At 53.6% G+C, this 20674-nt stretch overlaps 1 protein-coding gene and 1 pseudogene across 4 annotated transcripts in view; both read right to left on the bottom strand.

The window, feature by feature from the left end:
* Nucleotides 1-15618: 15618 nt before the first annotated feature.
* Nucleotides 15619-17665, bottom strand: LOC117076418 (annotated as a pseudogene). Its single transcript, XR_004434363.1, has one exon. The product of XR_004434363.1 is annotated as an uncharacterized LOC117076418 (transcript).
* The window catches only part of MLLT1 (MLLT1 super elongation complex subunit), a 73861-nt gene continuing 68805 nt past the window's right edge, over nt 15619-20674 (bottom strand). For all 3 annotated transcript variants that reach the window (XM_033199883.1, XM_033199881.1, XM_033199882.1), the window contains 4 exons: nt 19165-19264; nt 18948-19019; nt 18581-18652; nt 15619-18412 (listed from right to left, as the gene is read on the bottom strand). In XM_033199883.1, the coding sequence (XP_033055774.1) occupies nt 18284-18412; nt 18581-18652; nt 18948-19019; nt 19165-19264 (373 nt within the window). In that variant the 3' untranslated portion in view covers nt 15619-18283. The remainder of the gene's footprint in view (nt 18413-18580; nt 18653-18947; nt 19020-19164; nt 19265-20674) is intronic.

The following is a 20674-nucleotide window of genomic DNA, read 5'->3' as shown; positions in this document are numbered from 1 at the left end:
TCAGCTTCTGGTGAGGCCTCAGGGAGCTCACAATCATGGCAGAGGGCAAAAGGGGAGCAGGCGTGTCTCATGGCGAAAGCAGGAGCAAGCCAGAGGGAGTGCCACACATTTTTAAACGACCAGATCTTTCCAGAACGCACTATGGTGAAGACAGCCCGAAGCCGTGAGGGATCTGGCCCCCGCCGTGACCCAAACACCTCCACCAGGCCCCACCTCCAGCACTGGGGATTACAGTGCAACATGAGATTTGGGCAGGGACAAATACCCAAACCACATCAATGGCCCTCCTCAACTATTTGGTGGGCTTTTACTTTCTAATAAGTTAGTATTTGGCCGGGCGCAGTGGCTCAAGCCTGTCCCAGCACTTTGGGAGGCCGAGATGGGCGGATCACGAGGTCAGGAGATCGAGACCATCCTGGCTAACACAGTGAAACCCCGTCTCTACTAAAAAATACAAAAAACTAGCCGGGCGAGGTGGCGGGCGCCTGTAGTCCCAGCTACTCGGGAGGCTGAGGCAGGAGAATGGCGTGAACCCGGGAGGCGGAGTTTGCAGTGAGCCGAGATCCGGCCACTGCACTCCACCTGGGCGACAGAGCAAGACTCCGTCTCAAAAAATAAAAATAAAAAAAAAAATAAGTTAGTACAGTTGGTCCTCATTATTTGCCGATTCTGTATTTGCAAATTCGCCTCAGCACTAAAATTTGCTTGTAAACCCCAAATCAATATTTATGGCACTTTAGAAGTCATTCCAGGACATACACAGGAGTGAAAAATTTGAGTGGCCGACTGTACATTCCCATCTGAGGTTGAACAAGGCGATGCTCTGGCTTCTTGTTTCAGCTGTCACACTGTAAACAGTACCCTTTCTGAGGTATATCTCACGCCACATTTTCTGCAGTTTCGTGTTTCTGTTAGTAAACCTTTTTGAGTTTTTTTAAAAATAGAGCCAGGGCCTCGCTCTGTCACCCAGGCTGGAGTGCACTGGTGTGATCTCAGCTCACTGTAACTTCAAATTCCTGGGCTCCAGGGATCCTCTCCTGTCTTGGCCTCCTAAAGCACTGGGGTTACAGGTATGAGCCACTGAACTCAGCCAAACCCTTCTGATTTTATCCATGACTATACTGTACAATTTTGGGTCAATATAATTCTGTTTTATAGCTTGTTTCTACTGTTCATGTGATCTCCCCACTTTTAGGTTTTCTAGGTAGTTAACGTTGGTATATGGAAAAGCTGTTGATTTTTATATGTTAATATTATATTTAGACACCTCACTGCTAACCTATTTCTCAAAATGTGTAAGCTTTTTACAGAGATGTGCATATCTTTTGCAAATATTTTTTCACTTCCTTTTCAATACTGATTCCTCCTCAAGGAAATAGAAATGGTTGATTATGTCAAGTGAGGGACGCTCAAATACAGGAGAGGAAGGTATGTGGTTTTTTTTTTTTTTTTTTTTGAGACGGAGTCTCGCTCTGTCTCCCAGGCTGGACTGCAGTGGCCGGATCTCAGCTCACTGCAAGCTCCGCCTCCCGGGTTTACCCCATTCTCCTGCCTCAGCCTCCCGAGTAGCTGGGACTACAGGCGCCGCCACCTCGCCCGGCTAGTTTTTTGTATTTTTTAGTAGAGACGGGGTTTCACTGTGTTAGCCAGGACGGTCTCGATCTCCTGACCTCGTGATCCGCCCGTCTCGGCCTCCCGTGTTTTCTATAATGATTCTCACCCTGGTCTCACTGTTCTCTTAAAGTTCTCTCAATGTTTTTTGAGAAATGACAAGAATCTACTATCATCAGGAAGGCTTTTAAAATTTAACTGTGGTAAAATGTACGTAACATAAAATGTGTCATTTTAACCCTTTGTTATTACACAGTTCAGTGGCATTAAGCACGTTCACATCGTAGTACAACCATCAACACGACGCATTTCTAGAAGTTGCATCTTTTCAAACTGAAACTTTAGATCCATCAAACAATTCCCCATTTCCCCTTCCCCTGAAAGCTATCATTCTACTTTCTGTCTCTTGAATTTTACTACTTTAAGCACCTTAAAAGTAAAATTGTCAGCTGGGCGCGGTGGTTCATGCCTGTAATCCCAGCACTCTGGGAGGCCGAGGAGGGTGGATCAAGAGGTCAGGAGTTCGAGACCAGCCCGGCCAATATGGTGAAACCCCGTCTCTACTAAAAATACAAAAATTAGCCGGACGTGGTGGCGTGTGCCTGTAGTCCCAGCTGCTCAGGAGGCTGAGGCAGAAGAATCACTTGAACCCAGGAGGCGGAGGTTGCAGTGAGCTGAGATCATGCCACTGCACTCTGGCCTAGGCGACAGAGCGAGACTCTACCTCAAAAAAAAAAAAGTGATATTGTAAGAATATTTGCCATTTTCTGGCTGGCTTATTTAACTGAGGATAATGTCTTTAAGGGTCATCCTTTAAAAAAGTTTTTTCAATTTGTTAACAATTTTTAAAAAATAGAGACAGGGTCTCCCTATGTTGCCCAGGTTTGTCTTGAACTCCTGGCCTCAACTGATCCTCCCATCTCGGCCCCTCAAAGTGTTGGGATTACAGGTGTGAGCCACCACACCTGGTCTCATCCATGTTTAGCACGTTACAATTTCTTTTTTCAGTCTGAGTAATATTTCATCAAGTATGTACACGCGTGTGTGTGTGTACACATATATACGTGGATAAATTTAATTTATCCGTTCATCCATCAATAGACGCTTGGGTTACTTCCCCCTTTAGGCTCTTGTGAATCATACTGCTATGTATATGGGTCCATGGCATGGTTCAGGGTCCATGGCAGAAACGCATTCAATGCCCAGAAAAGAAACCATGGGTGTATAAATACCTCTTCACACCCCTGCTTTCAATTATACTTGGTGGGCAAATGAATTCATAAACCCCCAGGCACAGTGACTCAAAGTCCTTCTCTAACTCAGCCTTCTGGGAGCCCAGGGCTCTGATTCCTTGACCTCCATGATGCCTGCACCTTATTTACCTCCTCCATCTCACCACTCTTCTTCCAGCTCCCTTATGAGCTGCCTCACTCAAAGCCAACCATGTAGAGCAGGACTCTGGAGTCCCTCCCGCTGCCAGACATGCCCCTGGCTCCTCCCTGGGGACTGTCACCTTGCAGACCACTGGCCTGTCAGAGCAGTGAAGGGCCTTCTTGGGTAGACCCTCCCTGCCCTCTAAAACTGGTCTCTACAAAGAGGCAATGGGCCATGTCTCCATCGTGGCTCTGGGCCACAGGATCCACAGTGATGTCACCAGGCTGGCCATGGACAGGAACATTCTGGATGTCTGGTCTAGAGACCACTGTCCCCCTGTGGCTAGAACGGGGGGAGTGACCAAGATGATAAAAAAGTAGAGTCCAGAGGCGGGCATATAGCGGCTCACGCCTGTAATCCCAGCACTTTGGGAGGCCGAGGCGGGTGGTTCACCAGGTCAGGAGGTTGAGACCATCCTGGCTAACATGGTGAAACCCTGTCTCTACTAAAAACACAAAAAATTAGCCGGGCATGGTGGCGGGGGCCTGTAGTCCCAGCTACTTGGGAGGCTGAGGCAGGAGAATGGCGTGAACCCGGGAGGCGGAGCTTGCAGTGAGCCAAGATTGCGCCACTGCACTCCAGCCTGGATGACAGGGCGAGATTCTATCTCAAAAAAAAAAAAAAAAAATAGGTAGAGCCTAGAGTGGGCACTGCCTTCCCAATGACAGAGGGGCATGAAAATATGTTGCGGACGCGAGGGAGGGACTGGAAGCCCACATATGTCAGCTCCTCCCAGGGATGAACTAGGCTGCACACCAGGTGGGGAATGGGTGTGGCAGATTCATTTCCTTCTATGCTCCTCTTCACAACAGCCCTCAACTGCCTTCAGCACGTTTTTCCCTCTTTTTTTTCTAACTTTTTTTTTTTTTTTGGAGACAGAGTCTCCCTCTGTTTCCCAGGCTGGAGTGCAGAGGTGCGATCTCAGTTCACTGCAACCTCCACCCCCCAGGCTCAAATGATTCTCCTGCCTCAGCCTCCCGAGTAGCTGGGATTACAGGTGCCTGACACCATGCCTGGCTAATTTTTGTATTTTTGTAGAGATGGGGTTTCACCATGTTGGCCAGGCCTCAAGTGATCCACCCACCTTGGCCTCCCAAAGTGCTGGGATTACAGGCATGAGCCACTGCACCCAGCCTGTTACCTCTTTTTTTTTTTTTTTTTTTTTTAATGAGATGGAGTCTTATGATGTCACCCAGGCTGGAGTACAGTAGTGCGATCTCGGCTCACTGCAACCTCCATCTCCTGGCCTCAAGAAATTCTCCTGCCTCAGCATCCTGAGTAGCTGGGACTGCAGGCGTGCACCACCACGCCCAGCTAATTTTTGTATTTTTTAGTAGAGACGGGGTTTCACCATATTGGACAAATTGGCCTCAAACTCCTGACCTTGTGATCCGCCCGCCTTGGCCTCCCAAAGTGCTGGGATTACAGGCGTGAGCCCCGGGCCCGGCCGCTTGTTACCTCTTTTAAGATGCTTCTCCTTCCTTTGCCTGGTCAGTGTCTACCCACTGTTCAGAGAAGCCTTCCCTGGTCACCCCCATGACTCGGTGGGAATCCTGTGCCTCCCTGCTGGACACTCCCACCCCCGCTGCCTGCTGTAATTTCGTTTGAAGATCTGTCTGCCCAAGCCCAGCAAACTAGATGCCCCCACACAATAAGAAGGAAAACAAAGACACTTTGGAGACCATGTCCTCGGACACATTCAGAGTCCATGACAGAAAGGCATAACACCCAAGAAAGAAAAACAGAAGTTGGGCCTCCTTGGCTCCTGGGTGAGGGTAGTGGGGTTCCCAAAGAAGCCAGTTTGAGAGTGGGGGATCTTGCGCTTCAGGGCTGGCCAAGGGCAGTTCAGCCAGTTGTCGGGATCCTTTAGGGTTCAATCTGTCTCTTCAGAAGTCGCCTGATGGGATAGGGGCATGGAGAGCACGGCCACAGGGTGCCAGGCTGGGTGTATGGGGGCTTGGGGGGTGCAGGTGGTTAGTTGTCAGAAGGGTCTGGTCCCTGGGGAGGAGACGGCGCCCGGCAGGGACAGTGTGGGCCTGCAGCTGACCTGTCTGCTTGCTGGTGGGTTTCCGGCTGAACTCCTCTCTCTGGGTCAGTGCGTCTTACTGTCCACCTGTCCCTGCATCCCCTTCTGTGCCTCGCTGGTCATCTCTCCCTTGGCAATCCACTTCAAACCTCACGCCTCCTCTGTCTGCCATCTCTCAGTGCCACGCCCCCGCCTGTGCCCCCATCTCTCTCTGGTTTTGCCCCTGACACCCCACCTGCTCGCCTCTCTCTAGGTCCACTGGGGGTCTCCGGACGCCGCTGCCCGCCTGTCCGCAGGCTGAGCTACTTGGACCATGGAGCGCGACGAGGAGGCGCGACTGCGGCTCAGCAAGGACTAGGTTCAACGAGACACTCCTCACCGTGAACGACATGGTCGCAAGCACGGCCATCAAGTATGCCAACAACATCGCGCCTAGCTCCAACTACAGAGACAGCTTCCACCTGCTCACCTACATCGAGTACCACGAGCAGTGTCCCGGCGTCGCCAAGTCTTTCTTCGAAGTCCCGCCAGGCGGCCCGCGCCTGCGCGCCTCTCTCGCCCCTCCTGCGCCTGCGCGCCTCTTCTACACCAACCCTCCTGCGCCTGCGCGCCACTTATTTCACCTCTGCACTAGTGCACCACTCCAGGGCTTCTTCCCCCGCCCCTCCCCACCTCCTGCGCCTGCGCGCCTTTCCTGCCCTCTGGTACGCCTGCGCACCACTCCGGCCCACCCGCTTCTGCGCCTGCGCGCCGCTGCAGGACCTTCCTCCCCCACCCCCCCCGCCTCCTGCGCCTGCGCGCCACTCCGTCCCTCCTGCGCCTGCGCAGTGTTACTCTCCGGTAACTGCCTCTTGTCTGACCCGCATGTTTGTTTGAATGGATTCCCTGAGGCTGCCTGGGAGCCAGAGATGAAAAGCTGCAGCCTTAGGGGGCCCAGTTCGGCTCCCAGAGCAGCCATTAGCTACGTTTTTCTTGCACGAATTACTTTGCCTTTATGCCTCTGTTTCCCCATATGAAGAGTTTACATATAAATATATATATAAAGGCCAGGCGCGGTGGCTCACGCCTGTAATCCCAACACTTTGGGAGCCCGAGGCAGGCGGATCACTTGAGGTCAGGAGTTTGAGACCAGCCTGGCCAACATGGTGAAGCCCTGTCTCAACTAAAAATACAAAAATTAGCCAGGCATGGTGGTGCATCCCTGTAATCCCAGCTACTCGGGAGGCTGGAGGCAGGAGAATCACTCAAACCCGGGAAGCAGAGGCAGTCAGCCGAGATGGCGCTGCTGCACTCCCGCCTAGGCAACAACAGAGCGAGACTCTGTCTCAAAAGAAAAAAAAAGAAGAAGAAAAGTCATTCCAATACCCGTAATAAACTGGATCATCAAGTAAAAATAGTTAAAAAATTTTTAAAAAACATAAAAATATGTATAATTAGATATATACATTTAAAATATAGTTATAAATGCACAATATATAAAACATCTGTTTATGGATACATTTTATGTGTGCTATACTTTTGTGTTAAATTTAATATAAGATATGTTCCGGCCGGGCGCGGTGGCTCAAGCCTGTAATCCCAGCACTTTGGGAGGCCGAGACGGGCGGATCACGAGGTCAGGAGATCGAGACCATCCTGGCTAACATGGTGAAACCCCGTCTCTACTAAAAAATACAAAAAACTAGCCGGGCGACATGGCGGGCGCCTGTAGTCCCAGCTGCTTGGGAGGCTGAGGCAGGAGAATGGCGTAAACCCAGGAGGCGGAGCTTGCAGTGAGCTGAGACCCGGCCACTGCACTCCAGCCTGGGCGGCAGAGCGAGACTCCGTCTCAAAAAAAAAAAAAAAAAAAAAAAAGATATGTTCCTTTATATTAGCATTTTGTATGTAAATATATAAAATATAACAGCAGCTAGCTCACAGCTTTGCTGCGTGGATTCAGTGAGTTTACACACATCGAATAGCTCTGGCACACACAAAGCATTGCACCAGCATTCACGGTTTATTATTTTTATGGTTCTTTTTCGTTTTTGTTTTTGAGACAGAGTCTCGCACTGTTGCCCGGGCTGGAATGCAGTGGTGCAATCTTGGCTCACGGCAACCTCCGCCTCCCGGGTTCAAGCAATTCTCCTGCCTCAGTCTCCCGAGTAGCTGGGATCACAGGTGCCTGCCACCACATCCAGCTAATTTTTTGTATTTTTAGCAGAGACAAGGGGCCAGGCTGGTCTCAAACTCCTGACCTCAAGATTTGCCCACCTTGGCCTCCCAAAGTACTGGGATTACAGGCGTGAGACACCGTGCCCGGCCATTTTTATGGTTTTTATTGTGTCTCTTCTCCAGTGGCGTGTCCTCAGCGAGGTCTTTCCTTGCTGCCCTGGTTCCCCAAACCTACCCCCTTCTCCCTCTCTGTGACAGTCCCTTTAAAAGTTGTCTGCCCAGGGCCAGGCACAGTGGCTCACGCCTGTAATCCCAGCATCTGGGAGGTTGAGATGGGCGGATCACTTGAGGTCTGGAGTTTGAGACCAACCTGGGTAACATGGTGAAACCCCGTCTCTACTAAAAAATACAAAAAACTAGCCGGGCGACATGGCGGGCGCCTGTAGTCCCAGCTGCTTGGGAGGCTGAGGCAGGAGAATGGCGTAAACCCAGGAGGCGGAGCTTGCAGTGAGCTGAGACCCGGCCACTGCACTCCAGCCTGGGCGGCAGAGCGAGACTCCGTCTCAAAAAAAAAAAAAAAAAAAAAAGATATGTTCCTTTATATTAGCATTTTGTATGTAAATATATAAAATATAACAGCAGCTAGCTCACAGCTTTGCTGCGTGGATTCAGTGAGTTTACACACATCGAATAGCTCTGGCACACACAAAGCATTGCACCAGCATTCACGGTTTATTATTTTTATGGTTCTTTTTCGTTTTTGTTTTTGAGACAGAGTCTCGCACTGTTGCCCGGGCTGGAATGCAGTGGTGCAATCTTGGCTCACGGCAACCTCCGCCTCCCGGGTTCAAGCAATTCTCCTGCCTCAGTCTCCCGAGTAGCTGGGATCACAGGTGCCTGCCACCACATCCAGCTAATTTTTTGTATTTTTAGCAGAGACAAGGGGCCAGGCTGGTCTCAAACTCCTGACCTCAAGATTTGCCCACCTTGGCCTCCCAAAGTACTGGGATTACAGGCGTGAGACACCGTGCCCGGCCATTTTTATGGTTTTTATTGTGTCTCTTCTCCAGTGGCGTGTCCTCAGCGAGGTCTTTCCTTGCTGCCCTGGTTCCCCAAACCTACCCCCTTCTCCCTCTCTGTGACAGTCCCTTTAAAAGTTGTCTGCCCAGGGCCAGGCACAGTGGCTCACGCCTGTAATCCCAGCATCTGGGAGGTTGAGATGGGCGGATCACTTGAGGTCTGGAGTTTGAGACCAACCTGGGTAACATGGTGAAACCCTGTCTCTACTAAACATACAAAAAAATCAGCCAGGCATGGTGGCACACCTGTAATCCCAGCTACTTGGGAGGTGGAGGTTGTAGTGAGCCAAGATCATGCCACTGCACTGCAGCCTGGGTGACAGAGCAAGACTCTGTCTCAAAGAAAAAAAAAATTCTTCCCAGTTTTCACCATCATGGCTACAAGTTACCATGGTCGTTTGTTGATTTGGTCATTTCCCTGAGGGCGAGAGGCCAGACTGCCTTGTTGTTGTACCCACGCCAACCCTCTGACGTTTGTTGAATGAATGAATACCCATTTCTCAGATTAGGAAAGGGGATAAGAGACCTCCTGGGACTTGTTCAGTCAATGTAATAAACAACTAAATTATGCAATAGGTAGACAGAGGTCAGTAATTCAGAGGAATCCAAAGCGTGTAAAGGAGAAAACTGCTGAGGTGGGGGCAGAATTTAAAAATATGGGGGCTAGCCAGGTGCAGTGTCTCACCCCTGTAATCCCAGCACTTTGGGAGGCTGAGGAGGGCAGATCACTTGAGGTCAGGAGTTCGAGACCAGCCTGGCCACTATGGTGAAACCCTGTCTCTACTAAAAATACAGAATTAGCTGGGTATGGTGGTGCACACCTGTAATCCCAGCTACTTGGGAGGCTGAGGCAGGAGAATCGCTTGAACCTAGGAGCCAGAGGTTGCAGTGAGCTGAGATCATGCCAGTGCACTCTATCCTGGGCAATAGAGTGAGACTCTGTCTCAGAAAAAAAAAAAAGGAAAAAAGAAAAGAAAAACATGGCTAAGGAGAGCCTCACTGTGAGAAAGAGGTATTTCAACAAAGACTTCAATGAAGAGGAAAGATCTAGGGGATGGTGTCCAGGTCAAGTGGAGTTTGTGCAAAGGCCCTGAGGCAGGACAGTGCCTGCTGTGTTGAAGGAACAGGAAGGAGGCCCGTGTGGCTGGAGCAGAGTGAGGGAGGGAGAGGGTGGGGAAGGTCGAGAAGTGCCTGGTGGGCCTTGGGGAGGACGTGGCTTTTACCCGAGGGGAGGGGGACTGGGAGCCATGGAGGCAGAGGAGGGATGTATCCTGAACTCAGGTGCTCTCTGGCTGCTGTGGGGAGGACAGACTGAGTAGAAAGAGACCAGCTGAGATTGAGATGCTGATAGTTTGGACCAAGGTGTAGCAGGGGACAGGGTGAGAAGCGTTGAGATTCTGAAAGCAGAGACCACAGAATTTCTTGGTGTCTCAGCAGAACCCACTGAGAATGACCAAAGTTTCTGGTCGGTGCCACTTGAAGGATGGAGCTGCTGTTGTCTGAGATTATGGAAGGTTGGAGTGGAGGGAGGAGGTTTAGGGATGAGGGCTGTGGGTAATATCCCTCCCCTAGCTGGGCTCCCCTAGCTGGGTTTGAGATGTGTGTTAGACGAGGAAATGAGGGGTGGGTAGTTGTATCCAAGAGTCTGGAGTGGCGGGGAGGGGCCCCACCTGGATCCGATGGACTCACCTGAGTGAATGGAAACACGAGAGTCACACCATCTTAAATTATCAGGTGGACCCTTGTGCCAGCACAGATAATCTCAGCGTACAGGCAGAGCTTGAGCTACCAGGGTGTTCACCTCAACATTTTATCTCATAAAAGTGAAACCAGGCTGGGCGTGGTGGCTCATACCAGCCTGGACAACGTAGTGAGACCACCATCTCTAAAAAATATGAAAATTAGCCAGGCATGGTGGTGCACGTGGAGTCCTAGCTACTCAGAAGGCTGAGGTGGGAGGATCGCTTGAGCCAAGGAGGTCGAGGCTGCTGTGAGCCATGAAGGCACCACTGCACTCCAGCCCTGGGTGACAGAGCAAGACCCTGTCTCTTTTGTTCATTTATTTATTTTTGAGACGGAGCCTCCCTCTTTCATCCAGGCTGGAGTGCAGTGGCGCGACCTCAGCTCACTGCAAGCTCTGCCTCCCGGGTTCACGCCATTCTGCTGCCTCAGCCTCCCGAGTAGCTGGGACTACAGGCGCCCACCACCGCGCCCGGCTCATTTTTTGTATTTTTTGTAGAAACGGGGTTTCACCGTGTTAGCCAGGATGGTCTCAATCTCCTGACCTCATGATCCGTCCCAAAGTGCTGGGATTACAGGCGTGAGCCACCGCGCCTGGCCAAGACCCTGTCTCATAAAAAAAAAAAAAAAAAAGAACGAAAGAAAGAAAAAAGTGGAACCAACAGCAACAACAAAAAACCCAGCAGCCAGAGCCTCCGTATCAGCCAATAAGGGGGATGATTAAATCATGACATCTCTACACTACATGACATTATGGAAGTGTTAGATTTGATATTGCAGAGAACTATTTAAAGACTGGGGGAAACAGTCAAGATGAATGGTTTTGTGAACAAAGGCAGGTCGTGATAACGTATATGTAGTATTGCCCTGGCTCTGTGAAGTATGCTATGCATGCTTAAAAATGTCAGGAAGGTATTTTGTTGGCAGTTCTTTTTTCCAGGATTTCTCAATCTCCGGGCCGTTGTCCTCAGGGGCCGGATCATTCTCTGTGGTGGAGAATGTCCTGTGAGTATCTAGTCTCCATCAAAGCTAGTGGTGTTTCATTCCCGGAGCTATGACAACCCCTAATGTCTCCAAGTATTGCCAAATGTCCCCTGAGGAACAGAATCACCCCCTGGCTGAGAGCCCCAGTTCTAGATGAATGTGTGGTTGCTTGTCATGGGGGGGATGCGTTATTTTATCAGAGAAAACAACAACAAACAAAACAAAAAAACAGAAAAAACAGGACAAGCGAGGTGGTTGTAATCCCAGTGCTTTGGGAGGCCAAGGCGAGTGGATCGCCTGAACCCAGGAGTACAAGACCAGCCTGGGTGACATAGTGAGATCCCGTCTCTGCAAAAAATTAAAAATTAAAAGATTACCCAGGCGTGGTGGTGTACACCTGTAGTACCAGCTACTTAGGGGACTGAGGCGGGAGGATCGCTGGGGCTGGGGGAGGTCGAGGCTGCAGTGAGCCATGATTGCGCTATTGCATTCCAGCCTGGGCAAGAGAGCAAGATGTTGTTCAGAAAAAAAAAAAAAAAAAACAAAGAAGAAGAAGAAGAAGAAGAAGAAACCGGCAACAGAGAAAAGGGAGCCAAGGTTCTCAGCCTGAGGCTCCCGGGCAGGTGGGAGGCGATAGCTGAGCCTCCTAGTGCCTCACAAGGACCTCCTCCCCCAGCTGGGCCTGGAGCGCTTCCACAGCCTGGGGATCATGGGTCTCAACTCAGAAGAGTGGGTCATCACCAGCATTGGTGCCATCATGGCAGGGTAAAGGGCACATGGCCTCTCCCCGGAGCGTTTTGGGGGCAGGAACCCACCAGCCCACCTTCTCTGGGGTCCCGAGGAAGAGTCCTCAGGACAGGGAACTGACAAGGGCTCCCACTTAAGTCTGTGCTTAGTGGGATTTTTCAATGGCCCAGTCCTGTGCATGCCCAGCTCACCCTTCCAGACATTCTCCACCTAGTGAACTCATATACATCCTATGAAGCCCCACTCTCATATCCCCTTCTCCTAGAAAGCCCTCCCCACTTCTCAAGGCTCTCCAGTACTGAGCCCTCTCTCTACCCATCCAGGACACTGGGGAACCTCTTGAGAGCAAGGTCCAAGCCTGGACTGTCCCTGAATTCCACCTCCCAACAGGGTATGTTGTGTCAGGTGCTGGGGACTCCCAGGAACCTTGCACTCACCCAGCAGCGAGTAGCTGGGATTACAGGAATGTGCCACCACACCCGGCTAATTTTTTTGCCTTTTTAGTAGAGACAGGGTGTCACCATATTGTCCAGGCTGGTCTCGAACTCCTGGCCTCAAGAGATCCACCCGCCTCAGCCTCCCAAAATGCTGGGATTACAGACACGAGCCACCGCGCCCGGCTGACTATCAATTTTAAATAATAATTAATATGCTAAGAGCTCTAATGGAAAAAGCAGACAGAACCTACAACAGGGGGTTCTCGTAAGCAGAGAGATGGAAACTCTAAGAAATCAAAAGGAAATGTTGGTCATGAAAAACACTGACATAAAGAAAGCATGCTTCCAATGGGCTCGGCAGGGGACTGAAGACGGCCGAGGAAATCATCAGTGAGCCTGAAGCCAGGTCAATAGAAACATCCCTCGCAGAAAATCTTAGAGAAAAAAAGAGGCCAGGCACAGTGGCTCATGCCTATAGTCCCAGCACTTTAGGAGGCTGAGGTGGGAGGACTGCCTGAACCCAGGCGCGCAAGGCCAGCCTGAGAAACTTAGCAAGACCCTGTCTCTATTCAAAAAAAAAAAGAAAAAAGAAAATTGAGAAGAAAAAAGAAAAGACAAAAACACAACGAAATGAACAAATGGAAAGGAACCGTGGGACAATACAAAAACCGTAACACACACATAATGAGGGTTGGTTACAGATCTGAGGCTGAGGCCGGGGGATCACCTGAGGTCAGGAGTTTGAGACCAGCCTGGCCAACATGGTGAAACCCTGTCTCTACCAAAAATACAAAAATAGCCGAGCATGGTGGCAGACACCTGTAATCCCAGCTACTTGGAAGGCTGAGGCAAGAGAATCACTTGAACCCGGGAGGCAGAGGAGGCAGTGAGCCGAGACCGCACGACTGCACTCCAGCCTGGGCAACAAGAGTGAAACTCCACGTCAAAAAAGAAAAAGAAAAAAAAGAAAAAAAATTGCTGAGAATTCTCCAGGAACTCACCAAGTGCCAACAAGGAGACATTTAAAAAAAAAGTAAGGCCAGGCGCAGTGGCTTACTCCTGTCATCCCAGCACCTTGGGAGGCCAAGGTGGGAGGATCTCTTGAGCCCAGAAGTTCAACACCAGCCTGGGCAACATAGCGAGACCTTGTCTTTACAAAAATTAAAAACAAAAAAAAATTAGCTGGACCTGATGGCACGTGCTTGTGGCCCCGGCTATTCAGGAAGCCGAAGTGGGAGGATTCCTTGAACCCGGGAGGGCGAGGCTCCAGCGGCCGTGATAGCGCCACCCTACTCCAGCCTGGGTGACAGAGTGAGACCCGGCCTCAGAAAACAAAACAAACAGGCGGGGCACGGTGGCTCATGCCTGTAATCCCAGCACTTTGGGAGGCCAAAGCAGGCAGATCACCTGAGGTCAGGAGTTTAAGACCAGCCTGGCCAACATGGTGAAACCCCCTCTCTAAAAAAATACAGAAATTAGTCAGGCATGATGGTGGGTGCCTGTAATCCCAGCTAGTCGGGAGGCTGAGGTGGCAGAATTGCTTGAATCCAGAAGGCAGAGGTTGTAGTGAGCCAAGATTGTGCCACTACACTCCAGCCTGGGTGACAGAGCGAGACTCCATCTAAAACAAAAACAAATTAAAATTAAAATTAAAACTTCAGAACAACAGATAAAAATATTCTGAAACATAAGCTGATTCATTTATACGAAGAAAAAAGCATGCAAGAATATCTGGGGAAATTCTGAAGCAGAATTATAAAGGGAAACTACCACTAACTACCAGACTTTTTTTTTTTTTTTTTTTTTTTGAGACGGAGTTTCGCTCTTCTTGCCAGGCTGGAGTGCAATGGCGCAATCTGGGCTCAACACAACCTCCACCTCCCGGGTTCAAGTGATTCTCCTACCTCAGCCTCTTGAGTAGCTGGGATTACAGGCACCCACCACCATGCCCAGTAATTTTGTATTTTTAGTAGAGACGGGGTTTTTCCATGTTGGTCAGGCTGGTCTCGATCTCCTGACCTCAGGTGATCTGCCCACCTCTGCCTCCCAAAGTGCTGGGATTATAGGTATGAGCCACCGTGCCTGGCCAGAAAGCCCTACCACGTTTTTACACATCCATAGTCCTTCCACTGCATCTTGGAGCGTCTGGGAAGCCTGAAGAAACCACTGTAGATCCTCTTTCACTCCATATTCCTACTTTAGGAGCTCAGACCCAAAACCATACCCCGAAGGCTCAAAAGAACCTTTCTCTGGAAAGGCACAGGGCATGGAAAGCCACACTCTGATGCTGGCAATGGATTTTTTGGTTCCAGAGTAGAAGGGAGAAGACATGCTCCAGAGTCACCAGTGCTAAGCTGAGCCCAGCTGAGTCCCCAGCTGCTGCCTGCTAACAAAGGTGATCTCAGTCAGTGGCTGCCGCAGTGACCCTCAATGTGGGCCGCTCAGGAATGGAACTCCTGCTCCTCTGGGTGGAGCTGGAGCTGGAGCACAGAGGACAGATCTGCTCAGATGGGGCCAGTGACAGCTTTGTCTCCTGGAGGTTCACTGAGCTCTGCCACACTGAGGCCAGAGAAAAACCCACCATATGGAAACTGGGAGATGGCATGCCGGCTCCTGGGAAAAAAATGTTTTTGCCTACATTTTCCTTTCATCCATCCATCCATCCATCCATCCATCCATCCATCCTTCCATCCATCCACCCATCTGTCCTTCCTTCCTTCCCTCCCTTCTTCCTTCCTTCCCTCCTTCCTCTCTCCTTCTTTCCTTCCTTTCTTTTCTTCCTTCCTTCCTTCCATCCACCCATCAATCCATCCATCCTTCCATCCATCCATGTATCCATCCTTCTTTCCTTCCATCCACCCATTGATCCATCCATCCATTCATCCTTCCATCCATCCACCCATCTGTCCTTCCTTCCTTCCCTCCTTCCTTCCTTCCCTCCTTCCTTTCCTCTCTCCTTCTTTCCTTCCTTTCTTTTCTCCTTCCTTCCTTCCTTCCATCCACCCATCAATCCATCCATCCTTCCTTCCACCCACTCACCCATCTGTTCATCCATGGTCCACCCAACCAATCATCCACTCATCCATCAAACCATCTGTCCATTCACCCATACACCTTATGAAACCAAGTTTTCTTCTCAACCCAAACCTTGCTGCCTGCTTCCGAGTAGACAGCACAGCATCTGAAGCAGGATGCGAGCCAAATTCTCTGCCCTCTTGAATTGCTGGTGGCGACGTCTCCAGCCTGGTTCACACTCCCCGCCCCCACCAGGCTTGGTCCCAACCCTCCTTCCCCTTCTTGGTCACTGATCTGGGAGCACTGGGACAGGCAGTCGGGGCAGGGGGCCCCAGGCTACCTCGCACGCCTGACTACTGACTCGACACGAGGAACAAGGCAGATGCATGGGTCTGCTTTCCCATCTGACTTTATTTCACTTTTTTTTTCTATAAAACTCCTCCATAATTTCACAATTTAACAAAAGTTTAAAATCCAGGAAAGAAACAATCCTGTAACTCGTTACAAACACAATTCTCCTTATTCCTTTTATCCAGGAGTTGGTCTCGGGCCGATGAGTGTCCTAGTTCCTAGTGAGACACATTCTTTGTAAAAACCCTTATGGGCAAGAAAGGTATTCGATACCATTTGCTTTCCGGCGTCGGTTTACATTTTTGTTCAGGAGAGAGCAAAACACAGAGATCTGCACTGGGGGCAGGCGGCTTAACACGAAACACGTGGCAATCACAAAGTGCCGGGCCCCTTCCTATGGAAGTGTCCCCAGAGCCCTCGTGGGCCCAGCCGCCGGGCAGCTGGGGTGGGGTGGGAGAGCAACTGGGGATGCTGCTTTTGGAGCCCATGCTGCCCGGCACGTCCATCGGGTGGTCACGGAGCCAGCCCTGGGCCCAGAGCAGCTCTGGAGGACGATGTGAGGCCTTCCGGCCAGAGGAGGTAACTGAGAACTGGGTTGGTGCTTCCGGAGGCCTTGGAAACCGCAGGAAGGGCCAGACGCCACCACCGAGAGCAGGCGGGGGAGCCCGGCCCTCCTCTGGCTGAGCGGAAGGCTGCTCGAGTCGCTGTGTGGATCCTGGGGGGGACTCTCGTGAAGGAGAAAGACCAGCATCCTGGGCTGAGATTCCTGTCCGTGACCCCCAGCGGCCTCTGTGCATAGAGCACCCAGCAGCACAGGCCCCCAGTCAGCCCCCCTCAGGCCAGTTCCTTCAGTCCAATGTCTTAGTTTCCAGAGAAGAAAGGAAGCGCCCCACGGTGGAGTATTGTTGGCCAACCTGGGAAGGGGAGAGGGGGCACAGGGGCCTGCCCTCTTCCTGATACCTGAAGGCAGTGGGGCCGGAAGAGAAACAGAGCAGGTGGCGAGGAGTCCTGGAGGCTTCCTCGGAAGGTTCTCGGGCCCTTCCCCGAGACAGCTGGCAGTTTCCCCAGGACAGCTGGCATTGGGGGCAGCCTTGGAGGCAGGGGTCCCCACCAAGGAGTGTTCAGGTCTGCTGACAGAATCAGAGCAGGGACAAGATTAGGGACCTCAGGGAGAGACAGATGGAGCCCCCCAAGTCTGAGCTCATAGGCTGGGGAGGAGGAGACATCTAGGTGGGTTCGAGGGGGCGCGAGTCCACCTCCAGACCCTCAGCCCTCTTTTCCTCATAACTTGGTCAGGGCACAAGGACTTGAAAGGACTTGAAAGTCAGGGGGTTGGGAGGACTGGAGGCGCCTCGAGTCAAGGTCCGGGAAACGGAGGCTAACCAGGCAGGCCTCCAGCCCCTGGGACCCTCAGCCAAGGTGGGCTGCCTCCACAGGAGCGTCCTGGTCCTGGAAGAGTGGGCCAGGAAGGAGGACCGGCTTGGCCCCTGGAGAATCTCAGGCATACCAGGAGTGGGGCTGCAGGCACGGCACCAGCATGAATTGTGGCGGTGGAGGCCCGGGCAGGCCAGGCCACGACCAGAGAGAAAGGCAGCCTGGGAGGGCCAGCCCGGCCAACCCACCGGGCCTGCCGACGGCCGAGCCCACGCTCAAGGGGCTGACCGGAGTCCAATGCGCCTCAGAAAACTCCATAAACTATCCCGTCTTATTTGGCAAAAGCTCATATTTTTTTTCAAAGTTTGAAGACTTGATGAACAAAAGAGAGGAAGAGGAGCCTATGGGAGGAGGCCGAGCCCCAGGGCGGCTGATGCGAGTCTGTCCCCGGAGACTGTTGGCGCTAGTCTGAGTAGAGCCCGAGAGCGGAGTGGTGGCTCCCTGGCGCCCTGAGGACTCACTGCCCTTTGTAGTGTTGGCTGGCGCCCCGGGAGCCCCGGCAGGAGGCGGCGGCATCCTTGGAACGGCAAAGGGAGAATTCCTCCATGCGCCTGGAGAGGGCCAGCTGCCGTGCCTGGCTCGGCCTCCAGCCCCACAACAACACTGCGGAGACATCTTAACCTACAAGCCCCACCGTACGCACCCCCCACCCACCCCACGTGCACTGCTGCCACAGAAACGCACATGGACGCTGCTCTTAACCAGACAGTGCACACACATATATAATAGAGAGAACTATACAGCACAGACCCCAGCGCAGCGTGAGCCGGGGAGGAGCCGGCACTAGGTCTACACGGAGGACGACGCAGACACACAGGCAGGGCCTTCTGAGGCCCAGGGTGGGCAGAGGGTGTGTTCTGAACCATTCAGGAGGCTGGAGGACGCTCCCCAGCCGTCGGTCCGCTGCTCAGAAAGGCTGGGGCAGCCACGCCCTGCCACACAGCCCGCCGAGGAGTGGGGCCTGGTCCCAAGGCTGGGCGAGGGGCCCCCGGCCCTGTCTCTGCCCAGAGCTGCCTTCAACACCAGCCGCTCTCTGAGGGGAGCCCAAGGGGTGGCTCGCGTGTGGCCCAGCCTGGCCCCAGGGCTCCTGGCGATGGAGCAGGGAGAGTGGGCAGGGAGCCGCCGAGGAAAGTGCAGCGGGCCGTGCGGGCGAGGACAGGGCTGTCGCTAAGGCAGTGCTGCGGGCAGGCGAGACGGGAGAGGAGGGCAGGCGGGGCCCGGCTGCAGCCTCCCAGGACCCTGGTGGTGGGGGCCCGGCACGCGGCCCAGGGTCATGTGGCCACGGCCTCCAGATAGCTCTGCAGTTTGCGCACGGTGGTCTCGTCCAGGGAGAAGAGGTCAAAGTCGAAGGTGGTGTTGGTGACGTTGAAGTGGCCGGTCTCCTCGATCAGATTCACAATCTGTAAGGTGGTGGCAGGTGGCTTTAGGGGCAGGAGGCCAAGGGTGGGGTTGCCCTGTTCCCCAAGAGAGGTATGGGGCTCCTGGGACAGCACTAGGGACCCCTGCAGCCCACACTCCTCACGGGCACCCAGACCTCAGCCAGGCAGGACCCTCAGGGGTGGCCATACCTGCTGCAGCACGTTGCGCTCCCGCAGCGCCATCAGCCTCCGGTGTAGCTCCACCAGCTCGTCCGTGTAGGCCTGGGGAGCGGGGCGGGTCTCAGCAGCGTGTGGGGGGCCCTGAGCCCTTCCTGCTCCCATGCCCAGCCCCACCCATGACCCAGTCCATCCCAGCACAGGAGACAGGTAGCCACATTCACCCCAAGGAAGGCCCAAGGCTGCAGGGGCAGTCCCTTAGCTCCAAGGCCGTGCCGGGAGGGGAGGAAGGACTGCCTCTGCTCCCGCCCAGGAACAGTCTGACTGTGGGGTGTTCGGGGGTTCTGGGGTCCTCCACTGGCTGCAACTCCCACCACCCGCCCCTCCTGAGCCCCCCCACCTTGTCGTAGGTGCCCTTCTTGAGGATCTTCTCGGGCTTGCTGCAGGACTCAGGGCTCCTCCGGCCTGACACCTGCAGGGAACCCAGGCCTCTGCTGAGCTGTGGCCCACACCATCCCTAGCCCCGAAGGCCCCACAAACCCTCCTAAGACAGCCAGGCCCAGGGCTAAGCCCGGCCTCCTCTGCACCCCCTGCCTGCCTGTGGGCCCCAGGCTCACCTTGCTGTTGGGCGGGGGTGGCTTCTGGGGGGGTGGGGGCTCGCGGCTGGGCAGGGAGGAGTCAGCGCTGTTGTCACTCTCGCTGTCGCTGAAGCTCAACCTGGACCGACACACAGGGGCGCATCAGGCCCCTGCCACCCCCACCGCCCCCACCCCGCCCCCAGGCTCAAGCCCCTGTCCCCGCACAGAGTCAGTGCCTGAGCCCACACACCCCCGACAGCTCCATTCAGCTCTGGGCAGGAACCTCAACTGAAAAAAAAAAATACTGTGCGTGTGGCCACCAAAAAGAAAGCACCCCAAGAAAACCAGGCCACCCAGAGGCCCTTTGGGGGCTGCCCGAGACGGCCCGGGACACCCGGGGCACAAAGTCCCCCAGCCAGATGGGGCTTGCTGGGCTGTGGTCCTCTGACTTGGTTCTGTGGCTTTAACAAGGGGAGGAGGAGCTGCCTGCTGAAAAACTTGCCGGCTTCTCCCAGCACTGCCCTGCGGCTTCCATGGCCGCCCGCCCCTCTGATGCCCCCGCGGCCGCCTGACGCTGGTGTGCTCTGGACGGCAGGCCTGCATCAGTTACAGCGGCCCCCGACCCTAGAGGGTGTGGTCCTAAACACGAGCATCTGGTGGTGGGGAGAGGCCCAAGCTCTCAACCTCCCCCACCCTGGGGAGCTCTGCCTCAGTTTCCCCATCTGTGAAAGGAGGCTGCCATGACCACACACACAGCCTGGGCCCATTTTTCTCTCACTATGCGTGCCTGGGGTCCCGCTCTGCCAGGGATATTTTGGGCTTGATCCAGTGAGAGGGACCCCCGACAACTAGCACTTTATAACACGTTTAAAACACAGCAAACCCTAGGCCTCCCAGCGAACAAGGGGAAAGAGGCGCCTCGAGTGCACTGGACTCCCCGCTGTGCAGCACCGCCATTGCCCCTGTTCCTGGCCTGCTCCTGCCCCGGCGCAGGCTCCGTCCATCTCTTAAACTTGCCCCTCAGTGGCCTCAGGCTGGGGCCACTCTCTGCAGCTGCCTCCCGACTCTGGCGGCTCCAGGTCTGGCTCACGTTGCCCAGGCGACGCCCCTGCCTGCGCTCCTGCCGGCCTCTGCCCCGCATCCCACAGGTGACTGGGATGACGGCTGGGAACCGCTGCAGACTGGGCTTCCCAGGCAGAAGACCAGGGTGTGCGGAAGCTCCGATGGTGCGGCCTGTGCGCTCCCTGTCCCAACAACGCAGGGACAAGGCCGGCAAGCCCTCACCCAGGGCCCACACAAACGTTCCAGGAGGAATCAAAAGGCACCTCGCGTGCGGCTCGGTCCCTGTGCCGTGCCTGCCGGCCCCTTTAGAACCGGACCCTGTGTCAGCCTCTCTGCGCTCATGACTCTTGGCGCAAGCAGAATCCACCCTGAATGTCACTGAACGAGGCGGGAGCCTGCTTCCAGGTCCTGTCCTGGGACGCCACAGCCCTCCTCGTGTCTAGAGGCTAAGTCCCTGTCAGAGTCGTGGGCTGGACCTCCCACCAGC

This window comes from Trachypithecus francoisi, unplaced genomic scaffold (assembly GCF_009764315.1).
Source record: "Trachypithecus francoisi isolate TF-2019V2 unplaced genomic scaffold, Tfra_2.0 Lachesis_group5, whole genome shotgun sequence".
Lineage (NCBI taxonomy): Eukaryota > Metazoa > Chordata > Mammalia > Primates > Cercopithecidae > Trachypithecus > Trachypithecus francoisi.
The sequence above is the reverse complement of the archived record's forward strand: the minus strand, read 5'-3'. Positions and strand labels throughout refer to the sequence as shown.